Below are 14727 nucleotides of genomic sequence, written 5' to 3'. Positions count from 1 at the left end.
ACAAGTACCAATAGACTGGAAAAAAGGACTTCTGATCAAGATACCAAAGAAAGGCGATCTCAGCAAGTGCGATAACTACAGAGGCATCACTCTTCTCTCGATACCAGGAAAAGTCTTCAACAGAGTATTGTTAAACAGGATGAAGGATTCCGTAGACGCCCAACTTCGAGATCAACAAGCTGGATTTCGTAAGGATAGATCGTGTACAGACCAAATCGCAACTCTGCGTATCATTGTGGAACAATCAATCGAATGGAATTCATCGCTGTACATCAACTTCATCGACTACGAGAAGGCATTTGATAGCGTGGACAGGACAACACTATGGAGGCTTCTTCGACACTACGGCGTGCCTGAGAAGATAGTCAATATCATACGGAACTCCTATGATGGACTAAACTGCCAAATCGTCCACGGAGGACAACTCGCCGACTCGTTTGAAGTAAAGACCGGTGTTAGACAAGGTTGCTTACTCTCACCCTTTCTCTTTCTCCTGGTGATCGACTGGATCATGAAGGCGTCAACATCTGGAGGAAATCACGGGATACAGTGGACAGGCAGGATGCAGCTTGACGATCTAGACTTCGCAGATGATCTGGCTCTTCTATCACAAACGCAACAACAAATGCAGGAGAAAACGACCAGTGTAGCAGCAGTAGGTCTCAATATAAACAAAGAGAAAAGCAAGACTCTCCGATACAACACAACATGCACCAATCAAATTACACTTGACGGAGAAGCTTTGGAGGATATGGAAACCTTTACATATCTGGGCAGCATCATTGATGAACACGGTGGATCAGATGCTGATGTGAGGGCGAGGATCGGCAAAGCAAGAGCAGCATATTTACAACTGAAAAACATCTGGAACTCAAAACAATTGTCAACCAACACCAAGGTTAGAATTTTCGATACAAATGTCAAGACAGTTCTGCTGTATGGGGCGAAGACGTGGAGAACTATGAAAGCCGTTATCCAGAAGATACAAGTGTTTATTAACAGCTGTCTACGCAAGATACTTCGGATCCAATGGCCAGACACTATCAGCAACAAGTTACTGTGGGAGACAACAAACCAGATTCCAGCAGAGGAAGAAATCAGGAAGAAGCGCTGGAAGTGGATTGGGCACACCTTGAGGAAATCACCTAATTGCGTCACAAGACAAGCCCTCACATGGAATCCTGAAGGCCAAAGGAGAAGAGGAAGACCAAAGAACACATTACGCCGAGAAATAGAGACAGGCATGAGAAGAATGAACAAGAACTGGATAGAACTAGAAAAGAAGACCCAGGACAGAGTGGGCTGGAGAAAGCTGGTCGGCGGCCTATGCTCCATTGGGAGTAACAGGCATAAGTAAGTAAGTTCAACGATGTAGATAACGTTGTAGAAAGCAATTTCAATAATTGATGAGATTTTGGGACTGATACTGCTAGTCTCTCGTTACATTTCACTTGTGGTAGTTACTTGTGAATATGATGACTAAACATAAAAAACAATCTTTTCTGATGGTCATCAGCTCTTTATCTTCGATCATACGTCGAAGTACTGTTCAGTGCAATTAGTGAACATAGGTGAGTGGTAGTTATTTGGTTCCGGTTAGCTGTTAGATCATTGTACGTAATCATTTAGTTGTGGTCTTGCTTTATATTTATTCTTATGGAAATAGTCAACAAGAATTACGGGTGAAAGTCCAGAATATTTGTTATCTCTATTTGCTATAACCTGAACTAATTTATTCTGTAAGATATGAATGTGATGGCGAGTAAAAACACTTGGAATGATAGTTAATTAAAAGTTTTCTCAACTGTTTAGTCCTAGAACACATCGTTTCCAATACTGTCCACCTTATTCTATGAATGCATTATGTAACAGAAACATCAGAAGTCACTTTAGTCAGTTATTATACAGCTCATACGTAAGGAATCTGAACTTCTTCCTTGGGTATTAGGATGATTCATTGAAAATATATAAGTTAGGCCGATCGAGATTTACGTTCATTATGGTCACTCATTGTCTATTCGTGCACGAAATTTTGCTTGAAATAAGGGAGAGATTGTAGCTTTGTTTCGGTCAGATGTTGGATCTGTATGCAGTTATGATTGGTCGTTACTAAATAGGGAATTATGAGGTAGCTGTATTAAGTCACTCACGTAAATCGATACTTCTTACAGGGGGTAGTCGAAATTTGCATGGTACAGACGTATACGTTATTTGTCTTCTTTTAACAAACACATTTCCTATCCTACAAATAACAGAAAGGGTTATATGAATTCAGCGTGCTTATCTTCAGAGCATTTATTGTGGAAGATTGATAACAATAAGTTAGGATATTTGTTGATCAGTAAATAGTTTGGGAAAAGTTGGATATGGTTTAATCAAGACAGTACCAATTCATAAGTTTAATTACTGCCGGGTTTTTTGCTCTCATAATGACTACATCCCTATTTTTGATGGCGTTGTCATCAATATATGATAGCCAGGGATATGTGTTTTTAGTATTTATCACGGATGTGTTCATTCCCAATCGTCTTGCATAACTTATATATCTGCCTACTGTTCCTTAATTATTCCAACCCTTGGTTATTTTAATATCTTTCACTGTTTATCCGTACTATGTTTCTGTAGATGACAAAGTCACGGTAAGTCCGCTTACTTATTTTTGTCGACATTACATATTATTTATTCTGTACTTTTCCATTCCACATTTCATATTCTCTTCATTTCTCTCTAGTTTCTTGTTGATTGTCTTCGTTGCGTCCTTCATGTTTCAGGCCGGACGCTTACCATCTAATAACGTCACTTAATAGTTATCGTGTTGGGAAAAATAATAAATGTGCATTGGGACGTATAATTTATTGTCATTATGGTTAGGACAACAAATAATTAGTTCAAGCCAATTGTTCATATAATATTTTGTTTGCAAAAAATTGCTAAAATATCCTGGGTTCAGGGTTAGGAATATCGAATTTGTAAGCGACATGTACATAAATCAATATGATAAATATGTTTGAAATATGAACGAAGTAGTTGCCTCTAGTTATTTTGTAATTGTTCTGGTATATCCACTTAATGGTGTTACTCTCATGTGTTTGTAGATTCTTCTTATGTATGAATTGATTAACTCTAGGTCTTAATTTGCTTATATTGAAGATTCAAAATGATTACTTTGTATATTTTCATCGTCATTTATTTTGCCAGTATGTTTCTCGTCAAGGCCTCCTTCTCTTTGGTTGAAATATTGACTACATATTTGATGTCGTTTCTTGACTGGCCATACATCTAGTGGTCCCATTGAGAAAATTTCACCAATCTGTAAATTAATGTATAATTGGAAATTAAAAAATCGTTACATGTTACTTTGTAAGAAATCTGCTAATCTGATTATTGGAAGTTAAACTTTTCACAATTTTATCCAGTGTGAACTCTGGTCACATGGTCCCAACTGATAAGTCCTCTGAAATCATCTATACAACCAGACGATTTTTCTTAAGAGGAGCGCAAATTGGTAACTTATGAAATGCAGAGGCGTTAGCAAACTATCTTTTCAAACCTGAACTCTGTGTACATAAGCGACATGTGTATATATGTCAGCATAGGGTTGTGGAGATTGTTGAATTTTACTGAAATCATGAGCCGGTCAATGTTGGACCACTAGTGAAAACCACGAAGCACTGGACGGCTGTTTTGTCGTAGTATGGGACTTCAGCAGTGCTTATCCAAGACCTTTCACAAGAGAATCGGACCCAGCAACTTTGGTCTCGCGTGCGAACGCTTAACGTCTGGACCAACTGAGCCAGTATCCAACTGTGTTAATGTCTAGGCTTAATCAATTCACGATATCGGGCGACTATCTTCCATTGTCTTCGAGGTGTGACTGACTCACCTGATACGGTTAAGTTTCACTGGCCACGGCTTTTCACTAGTACTTCGGGAATTTCCTCTCGAATTTAGTAACTAGTAAGGGAATGATAAGCTAGACATTCACACTGTTGGATTCCAGCCCAGTTGGTCTATAGGTTAAGCGTTCTCGTGCGAGACCGAAGGTGGTAGGCTCGAATCTTCAAGGGAGAGCCGTGGATTGTGCAGCCTAATAATGAGGCATATGTAAATGTATGCATATTTGAGTCGTACAGATTATTCCATACTAGTTATATTTTGGTTTTTATTCGTTTTTTTTTTATCAAACTATGTTCTTGTGTATGTGAGGATTTGTGTTTTTCCGTTGTTGGTGTTGAGGACTGCAATTGATTAGTCTTTCTAGATATACAACTAATGTGTAGCGTCATATAAATAATAATTCCGTAAATAAAAGCTAGATGCAGTGAAGTTCTACTCTGGAAAAGTGATTCTCAAATTGACAAGTGAAATAACAATCGAAATATTAAGTAATAATATTAGTGAAAGCCATTAATTTGTGTGAATACATTCATACTACTAAGATGATTCAGTAGCTCCTTTAAAACTTAAAGCAGAAATTGATTTTTATTTGTATTTATCCATATAAATGAGTTTTATTGTATTACTTTTGGTTGAAGTCGGAAATCAAACAATATTACTAGGGATGGTCCGAAATGTCCCAGTCGTGTGAGGATCGATACTTAATTGATGGTACATTTAACTGACGACTCCCAAATATGTCGAAACACATCCTGGTTACTGGGATAAGATGGTGGTTGGAGGTGGTCAACAGGAAACCCTGGACCCGGGTGCTACCCGACGTATTTTTATGTTCGACATCTTATTGTCTTTTATACCCTTAATCTATTGACATTTCTACTCTTGTCATACTTAATAATATGTGGAAAACTCTAATAGATGCCCATTTGTGCCAAGTTCTATGTTTCATTTATGACTGATTATAAAAAAATTGCATTATGTATAATATATTTAGCTCTATGATCTACTTAAATTTACCTATATTAAATGTGATTGGATACACAAAAGTGTTTTCTTTGAACATACTACCAAATTTATCGACTCTATTTTCTCTGTAGATTTTATATATTGATTAATTCATAAAAATAAAGAAGAGACCGAATATACAGAATAAAACAAAGTAATTTACCTTGATTTTAAAACCGTTTTTAACTAAAACAATGAAAAATACCAATGGAATCATGCTAATTGATATTCCACTCATAGTCCAACCTAAATAAATTGACCATTTTGGATAAACATAAAATTGTGAAGTTCCGTGCAGAGTGATATTTACTACTTCTGAATAATAAGTTGATAATTCTGGATGTTTTACTCCATAATTATATTGTAATGGTGTAGGATCTATCAGTGAACTGATTATCATAACCTTCAATGATCAGGAAAATTCAAAGAAAAAAAGTAAGTGACCAATTCAAATACTGACTAAATGGGACGTAGTATTCTGCTAAGTAGTATATTTATTCCTTGCCAATTGTAAAACAATCACTTGATTAAAATAAATAATGATTTCTCGGTTGTTCATACCTAATAAGAAAAGTATGTAGTTGAGTTATAGCCTGAATATTTCATTGGTAATATCTCAATGAAACTGGTTGACGTGGGTTTGATTTCACCTGGGAACATCAATTTCTTAAAGCTCACAAGTGCAAACTATCATGAAACATGGATCCAGAGTTTCCTCCAGACTGTCTCTTACCATCTAAAGATATTTAGTTCAGTATATGGAACTAATTATGTTATTTTCTATACCTAAAACGGATATAATTCAGTGCTTCATAGGATCTTAGTTTTGTTACACGTATATTAAGATTAACACTAAGTTTCAAATAGTCGAAGTCATTAACAATCAAATTAATACAATAAAGTGAACTTATTAGAAACAAATGGACGTTGTGAAATAATATACTGTCCAGAGTCTGGAACACTAACATGTAAAATGACTAGACTTGACTTGCTATGTTAACCGTTTACATATTCCATAATATTCATGTGAATCGTCTTCAGATCTAGGTCCGATCAGCGTTTTGTTCGACTTTTCAAGGGATTTAAACTACCAATAAGCTATAATTGCACAATATGTATAGTGGTACATATTCAAACACGTCATTCGTGGATGTGCAAACTCATTGACTGGTTCTCTATTCATAACACTACACTGAACTTCTGTGATGGTCCTGTTTTCAATTCAATGACAAAATATTTGTGGTCATTTTGTGTATGTGTCAATGATTCATAAGGTATGAAGTAATTATTCCATAGTATGCTCATCATTTTAAGAGGTATTCGAATGGCATAGATGTGCAACAAGTGTCGTCAGTTTGCTAAACAAAATCTTACCAAATTTGTATGGTAAAATAGAATATCTATATATAAACACAAGGCAGTTATGTGAAAGTTTATGTAGTCTAATTAAAGATACGACAAAATCCTTGGTTTTAAAGTAAATCGAATATTTTTCTACCTCACCACGTATGGAGTAAACTTTCATTTGTTTTTACTGTATTCTTGGAGTACTTACGTTTCCAACCTATATTGTCATTGGAACAAGTTTTGTCCTACTACTTCTTCCTAAAAAAGCCTCTATGATTTAATTGAATTACGGTTTGGGTTGATTATTTTACGTAGTTCATCACGTTATTGTTGAAAAAGTATTACTCATCTTTTTTCAACATTGATTAGATAGTCTGTGTCTTGGGACCATAATTAGTATGGTTCTCTTTGGTTCATTCCAATGGCTTAATTCAATATCCATATAATTACTTCGCATTTTTACAGTCTTGTTTTTTCTGAACGGACATTTACTTTAATTTCAGTTAAGTGAAAGTAACTGTGTAGATGTTATATCCTGATGAGAATAATGAATGCTAACTCTTGGAATTTAATTCTGGACTAATATTATACATATTTGTTTCCTGTATAATTAACTAAACCGTTCATATTCGTGTTCCTCTTATTATAAGCTTCATCTTGACCTATTACTACACGACTTACCGTTCTTGAGTTATATCCAGTCTATTATTTACAGTCTCTCACATTTACAGCCACTTTTGGCTAAATCTTGTACAAATGTTATTTTTTCTTTTGTGATGCGATGTAGTCTGTTTGGTTTGTATATCAACCCAGTATGTTTGAAATACATGATTCATATTGCAAAGGCTGAGATTGGTGTTCTGGACTCAACAGGCAGGGCTAAGCAGGAAGGAGGACCGATAAGGACTGCAGACTGCTCGTACGGGATTTATGCGTCATTGGTCCGATTGATAAGTCACTGTTCTTTAATTGGCATCATCATCACGCTATATATTAATGGGGCACAAAACCCACAAGTTATAACCGTGGATCACCAATCAAATTACAACTTTTACACAATATTCTTCTTTACGTTTTGTTAAGGATGACTCAATTTATCTAGTTTTTTTTGCTGCATGGTAGTTTTTTCTTCGATGGCATTTTCCCAATTCATATTTCCATAATGATTTTTGGTATTATCTGACTGGTTGTCATTCGTTGTTTGTTAATCTTGTTGTGGCCCAAAGTCATTGAGTATTACTACATAAACGTCTGTTTCCTTTTAATCTTTGACATTTGTTCGGAATATGAAGCTATTCCAAAGGTTTCGTTTTCTCTATCTCGTACTAGCTTATGGATTTCTAACTGAATTGTTGTGTCATTTACTGTCCCTACAGAACACTTTCGTACTAAAATAGAGCGCAGTCATTTTGTGATTATCAACTGGCGTAGGCCTGCAACAAACTTAATTTTCAAGATATACCATATTTTGGCAAACGGTTCCTACATCAAATTTCATTTTATAAAACAAATAAAATGTAACTGTTAAAATGGGAATGACCAGAGGAAATATGCTTACGGTCAAAGTGATGGGTGTTAACAGTTTCCAGCACAGACGCCAATAAATATTAGGTATGGGAAGATTCATTGATATGATATCTTGGCAAAGTTTATTCATACCTACAACGATAATAATGAATGTTACTTATTGGTTGTATTCCATTATGATGGAGTTATACTGAATATCGAATTGAAAGAAACCGCTCGGAAAACGGATCTTTTCTGTACATGTTTTGCAGTAAACATTTGATTTATGTGTCATGAAGGATAACTCCGCCTGTAGCTCCTCTGGGGGTTACTGCCGGTCCCAAGCCCGGGTAAAGGAGGAGGGTTGGACATGGGGTTAGCGACCCCATCCCGTAGAAAATCAACTCGCTAAAAAAACGCTAACCCGAAAAAATCATTCAAACCATTCAAACTCTGCTCTGGGAGTAGAAGGAATAATTATGACGTCTCATTATGAAAGCCGAGTTCCTTCGGAAGTCATGAGGCCGATGCACCTTCTTACAACCAGAGCGACAATTTTTTTATAGGTACATGGAATGTCCGAACAATGTGGGAGACCGGAAGAGTCTTCCAAATTGCTGCAGAAATGAGAAAATACAACCTGGAGGTGCTTGGAATCAGTGAAACACATTGGACGCAGGTTGGACAACAACGACTGTCTTCAGGAGAACTTCTGTTATACTCCGGTCATGAAGAAGAAAATGCCCCACATACACAAGTAGTTGCATTGATGCTGTCCAGAAAAACACAAAATGCACTTATTGTATGGGAATCTCATGGACCAAGATCATCAAAGCCTCCTTCAAAACAAAGAGAGAGGGCATTACAATGAACGTCATCCAATGCTATGCGCCGACCAACGACTACGATGAAGACGCTAAAGACCAATTCTACGATAGGCTGCAATCGATCTTCGAGAAGTGCCCAACCAAGGACCTGACCATTCTGATGGGAGATCTCAATGCCAAGGTTGGAATGGACAACACTGGATACGAAGACGTCATGGGACAACATGGACTGGGAGAAAGGAACGAAAATGGTGAGAGATTTGCAAACCTATGTGCATTCAATAAACTGGTCATAGGTGGCACCATATTCCCACACAAAAACATACACAAAGCCACTTGGATTTCACCGGATCACACTACACAGAATCAAATCGACCATATCTGCATCAACAAAAAGTTCAGGAGGACGATGGAGGATGTGAGAACCAGGAGAGGAGCTGATATAGCATCCGATCATCATTTGCTGGTCGCCAAGATGAAACTAAAACTTAGGAAACACTGGACAACGGCGCGGACGACATCACAAAAGTTTAATACGGCCTTTCTTCGAGATGCTGACAAACTTAACAAATTCAACATAGCCCTCAGCAACAGGTTCGAGGCCTTTCATGATCTACTCAATGGAGAGGGGACTACCATGGGGAGCAACTGGAAAGGTATCAAGGAGGCAATCGTTTCAACATGTCAGGAGGTTCTGGGCCAAAAGAAGCACCATCACAAGAAATGGATCACTGTTGGTACACTAGATAAGATTGAAGAAAGAGGGACCAAGAAGGCAACAATCAATACCAGCCGAACAAATGCAAAGAAAGCCAAGGCACAAGCCTAATACGCAGAAGTAAACAAGCACGTGAAGAGGAGCATCAGAACCGACAAAAGTAAATGTGTGGAAGATTTAACAATTACAGGCTGCACGATTAGGAAACATGGAACAATTGTATGATACAACAAAGAAACTTGCTGGAAATTACCGTAAGCCAGAAAGACCAGTGAAAAGCAAGGAAGGCAAAGTAACCACCGACATTGAAGAACAACGAAACAGGTGGGTAGAACACTTCGAAGAACTCTCAAATCGACCAGCTCCACTGGACTCACCCAACATCGAAGTAGCATCCACGGACCTCCCAATCAATGTTTGCCCACCAACAATTGAAGTGATCAGCATGGCCATCAGACAAATCAAGAGCGGCAAGGCAGCGGGACCAGACAGCATTCCAGCAGGGGTACCGAGAGCAGATTTTGCAGTAACTGCGAAGATACTCCACATTCTCTTCAGTAAGATTTGGGATGAAGAACAAGTACCAATAGACTGGAAAAAAGGACTTCTGATCAAGATACCAAAGAAAGGCGATCTCAGCAAGTGCGATAACTACAGAGGCATCACTCTTCTCTCGATACCAGGAAAAGTCTTCAACAGAGTATTGTTAAACAGGATGAAGGATTCCGTAGACGCCCAACTTCGAGATCAACAAGCTGGATTTCGTAAGGATAGATCGTGTACAGACCAAATCGCAACTCTGCGTATCATTGTGGAACAATCAATCGAATGGAATTCATCGCTGTACATCAACTTCATCGACTACGAGAAGGCATTTGATAGCGTGGACAGGACAACACTATGGAGGCTTCTTCGACACTACGGCGTGCCTGAGAAGATAGTCAATATCATACGGAACTCCTATGATGGACTAAACTGCCAAATCGTCCACGGAGGACAACTCGCCGACTCGTTTGAAGTAAAGACCGGTGTTAGACAAGGTTGCTTACTCTCACCCTTTCTCTTTCTCCTGGTGATCGACTGGATCATGAAGGCGTCAACATCTGGAGGAAATCACGGGATACAGTGGACAGGCAGGATGCAGCTTGACGATCTAGACTTCGCAGATGATCTGGCTCTTCTATCACAAACGCAACAACAAATGCAGGAGAAAACGACCAGTGTAGCAGCAGTAGGTCTCAATATAAACAAAGAGAAAAGCAAGACTCTCCGATACAACACAACATGCACCAATCAAATTACACTTGACGGAGAAGCTTTGGAGGATATGGAAACCTTTACATATCTGGGCAGCATCATTGATGAACACGGTGGATCAGATGCTGATGTGAGGGCGAGGATCGGCAAAGCAAGAGCAGCATATTTACAACTGAAAAACATCTGGAACTCAAAACAATTGTCAACCAACACCAAGGTTAGAATTTTCGATACAAATGTCAAGACAGTTCTGCTGTATGGGGCGAAGACGTGGAGAACTATGAAAGCCGTTATCCAGAAGATACAAGTGTTTATTAACAGCTGTCTACGCAAGATACTTCGGATCCAATGGCCAGACACTATCAGCAACAAGTTACTGTGGGAGACAACAAACCAGATTCCAGCAGAGGAAGAAATCAGGAAGAAGCGCTGGAAGTGGATTGGGCACACCTTGAGGAAATCACCTAATTGCGTCACAAGACAAGCCCTCACATGGAATCCTGAAGGCCAAAGGAGAAGAGGAAGACCAAAGAACACATTACGCCGAGAAATAGAGACAGGCATGAGAAGAATGAACAAGAACTGGATAGAACTAGAAAAGAAGACCCAGGACAGAGTGGGCTGGAGAAAGCTGGTCGGCGGCCTATGCTCCATTGGGAGTAACAGGCGTAAGTAACTAAGTAAGTCATGAAGGATAGTTTTCCATTTTTGGTAGTTAACTAAACTTGTAAAAAAAACACTAACAACCTCGATCATTATTTAAACTCAATTACATATTTTTCTGTCATTTACTTTGTCAATTTTACTCTACTTTACGTTAAAAACTAACTTTAAGTAGAAAATAGCTGCAAACCAAGAATTATGGGACGTTTGTTTTGTCCAAGTCTCGGACTCCTCGACAGTAAATGCATGACTACATACGGAATCGAATGTAGTCGCCTTTTAGACTAATGTTCTGGAGTTAGGTAATAAAGTTTTAACTTCAACCGAAACACCACTTTAAACGATACCTGACTTTGTTGAACTCCATCGTTCACTGTTTCTCGTTAGAACTTCAGAGGGTCATCTTAAAATTAATCAGTGAATACATGGTTATGACTAGCATGAGAGGTAACATTTCATAATAGCCACCATACACTTAAAACTTGTTAGTAGCAGCCTACTGATATACACACATAACCTTCAGTTAATTAACCGGCTGGATTCAATCTGTATCAATGGCGGATGTCTCAGTAACAATCCTTACACGACAGATAAGTTTAAGAATCTGTTATTCAATTTCTTTACTTGAGGTTTGTTCTGTTAATGTTGTTCAGAAGAAGAGTAGGAGCATGATTAAACCATCCAGCTCAGAGAATGAAACTCATTTATCTGAACTACAGATCTTTACGTCCCTATAAACTCTGATTTAAAAACTAAATTTTGTGAGAACGGAAACTGATAAAAAATAATCAATTGTTTTGATTTTTCAGTAATTTGGCCTATGACTAACTGCTTAACTTCACCTGTTCTAGTCGTAGTTAATTTTGATTATGTAACCGAACATATTCATTTGAATTTTTCTGCTATCATGCATCACCACTATGTCAGTTATTGTTGCGTCTTGTGTTGTAACTAGATTTCACTCGGACTTTAACCACTTATCAGTCATCAAGGATACGGGACTGTGTATCCATACTGCTGAGGAGTCTCATGATAGGATAAAACGGACATCTAGTGCTTCCAGGTTTTCACTGGTGTCTGGCTAAGGTCAGTCTATTTTTGAAACTATGAAAATAACTAGATGGACTATTTTCATAATCATTAAACACTGACAATCTAGCGACAAATTAAATTAATTACTCTTTACTGTTTGTTCATTAGTTAATAAGATCGAAATAAATTGGTATATTATATGATAGAAAAAAACTTAAATTGTAGCGAAACTTACATAAACATATAGTTTACGACTTACCATAAAACCATGCTATTGCAATCACTTGAAATAAGCTTCCAATGAGCAATGCAGTACCAGCCATATATCGATCCATAAGGTTAAATACATACATCCCCCCCTTAAAAGTAACAAATAACAAAGTTCGATCAGCCTTTGGTGCGTTACCTAAAGATTTGGCCTATTAGTCAGATCTTAATTGATTAAAAAACGATTGACCTGCAAGATAATTTCCTCTAATCGCCTATGACATATCATCATATTTATTTTGTGTTCATATTTTATATATAAGCATGCTATCATATTAAACGAAAAACCATTCATCTAGCTGGAGATCCTGTCTGTAATTTTTAATTATTCGGTCTCGTGTGTATCCACTACTCAGTCACATTATATCATAGTGTTCACTCGTCAGTTAGCATTCTATTTATCGATTATGACAATTGAAAGTTCACGTCATTCAGAAAACGCGATCCATAACAGGTTTACATGGTCAATGACTAACGGATTAAATTTAGTTATACAATAAAAGCAACAAGATATCTACCATTTATTAATCACTGAGTAGTAGTGACCAGTGTCACTTTTGTCTAGTTCATTTTAGTGCTGATCGAAGTTTATCAATCAGGTTGAAGCGCGATCATTAATCTAAGTGACTGGTTATAATTTCCACTGTTGAAATGTTAGGTAACTAACTGTAGATGGTACAGGGTGCACAAAAGAGCAAGTCCCTATAAGAGTACAGGTATGCCTTGCTGATTAACGCCAAATCTCACGAAGTCCAGGTCTAGAACTTTTTGACAACTACCTCTAGCGGCAAAATAAAGTAGTTCATTTGTACCTCCAATGCATACAATTTCGCGCTGAAGTTTGTCTTTTCTTTGATTATTCGACAAAACAGTCTTACATTTGACCTCAGACTAGTTGATCAGTCGTTCTGATCAGATACTAGACTTTCATAGTATTTATATATGAATTGTCAGGTTAGATTGCTATGACTAATATCACCGTCAACAGTACCCGGGATTCACTTATTGTAGACAGTTGCATATAGGGAAAAATGTAGGAATCTAGGAAAAACGATGTCATTTGATAAGTCAGGTTGGGAGATGACGTTTTCATCAGTTTGTCTACCATCATTTTCATCCTCAGCTAATTTTCTAATAGTAATATTTTGGATGTAGATGATAGCATGGTTTTACTGATATACATTCAATCAATTTGCCGGGTGGCTGTCTTTTCAAGTTTATTAAGTAACATACTTCGAAAATCAGTTCCCCGAGTAGACAATCAGCTTTGTCGTTTCGCTCATTATCGACCAACTGTCTCGACATAAAATGAGAATATAGTTTCTTTATTTGGTTAAATAAAAACTTTTAATTACTTTGGTGCTTACCAAACCTCGAGTAACCTGATTTATAAAACCGAAATCGTTTTATTTAACAGAGTATTTTCATCAATGATATGATTGGAAATTGTCCTCTATGGTCGTTAGAGTTTAGGTTAATGATATCACAGCATTATGATGTCTTCAAAAAGATTAATAGTTTTTTAGTCAGGCAACATAATTCGGTAATACTGCTAATATATAGCCCTAAATAATTCATACTGTCTTAACGAAAACTAGGTGAGCTAAGATCACGCTTTGGAAATATGATTCTCATGCCCTACTGACATTCTTTAATTAACCATTTACATTTTAAGAATAATAGTTTTGGTGGAAGCTATTAGCTTTGTGAATACATTGATACTGCTGGAACGATTCAGTAGCTAGTTAAAGTAGAATTGTAGTACTACTATAAACGTGTTACTTAGTCCTATAGTTTACAAGAAATTGAGTTAAAGTCAGATCATCTTGAACTGGTATTGTGATTATGTGTTTATCTATGCAAATGAGTTTGTACTGTATTGATAAGGGTCAAAAACTAAAACCAAAGAGTTATGATGACTTGTTAAGTACTGAAGTCTTTGAATTTTCTGAATACGTTGGTTAACGATTATTGACTAGAATACATACACTGGTTACATTAACGAAGGCAAATAAACAGGCCGAACCAATTACAGCCAATGTAATCGAAGATCGTAAATGTCCGTAACGTGAAAATCTCTTCGGTACAATATCAGTTAGAGCGGTGACAACAGATTCTAATCCACCCATCTGAAATGATAATAGATACAAAGGGCGACACCTATTAACAGTGTTTCGGTGATATAATAAAATGATTCAATGAAAGTTA

General features: G+C 37.3%; 1 protein-coding gene across 1 annotated transcript in view; it reads right to left on the bottom strand.

Annotated features, from left to right (window-relative positions):
* Positions 1-3139: 3139 nt before the first annotated feature.
* The window catches only part of Smp_193800 (sodium/chloride dependent transporter, putative), a gene marked incomplete at both ends in the record, with an annotated part of 32751 nt that continues 21163 nt past the window's right edge, over positions 3140-14727 (bottom strand). Inside the window, 5 exons of the mRNA XM_018792545.1 lie at positions 3140-3310; positions 5066-5305; positions 7808-7908; positions 12512-12611; positions 14508-14648. Of these exons, the coding sequence (XP_018644624.1) occupies positions 3140-3310; positions 5066-5305; positions 7808-7908; positions 12512-12611; positions 14508-14648 (753 nt within the window). The remainder of the gene's footprint in view (positions 3311-5065; positions 5306-7807; positions 7909-12511; positions 12612-14507; positions 14649-14727) is intronic.

This window comes from Schistosoma mansoni (assembly GCF_000237925.1).
Source record: "Schistosoma mansoni, WGS project CABG00000000 data, supercontig 0251, strain Puerto Rico, whole genome shotgun sequence".
Lineage (NCBI taxonomy): Eukaryota > Metazoa > Platyhelminthes > Trematoda > Strigeidida > Schistosomatidae > Schistosoma > Schistosoma mansoni.
Note: the sequence above shows the minus strand (reverse complement) of the source record. Positions and strands in the feature narration are given on the sequence as shown.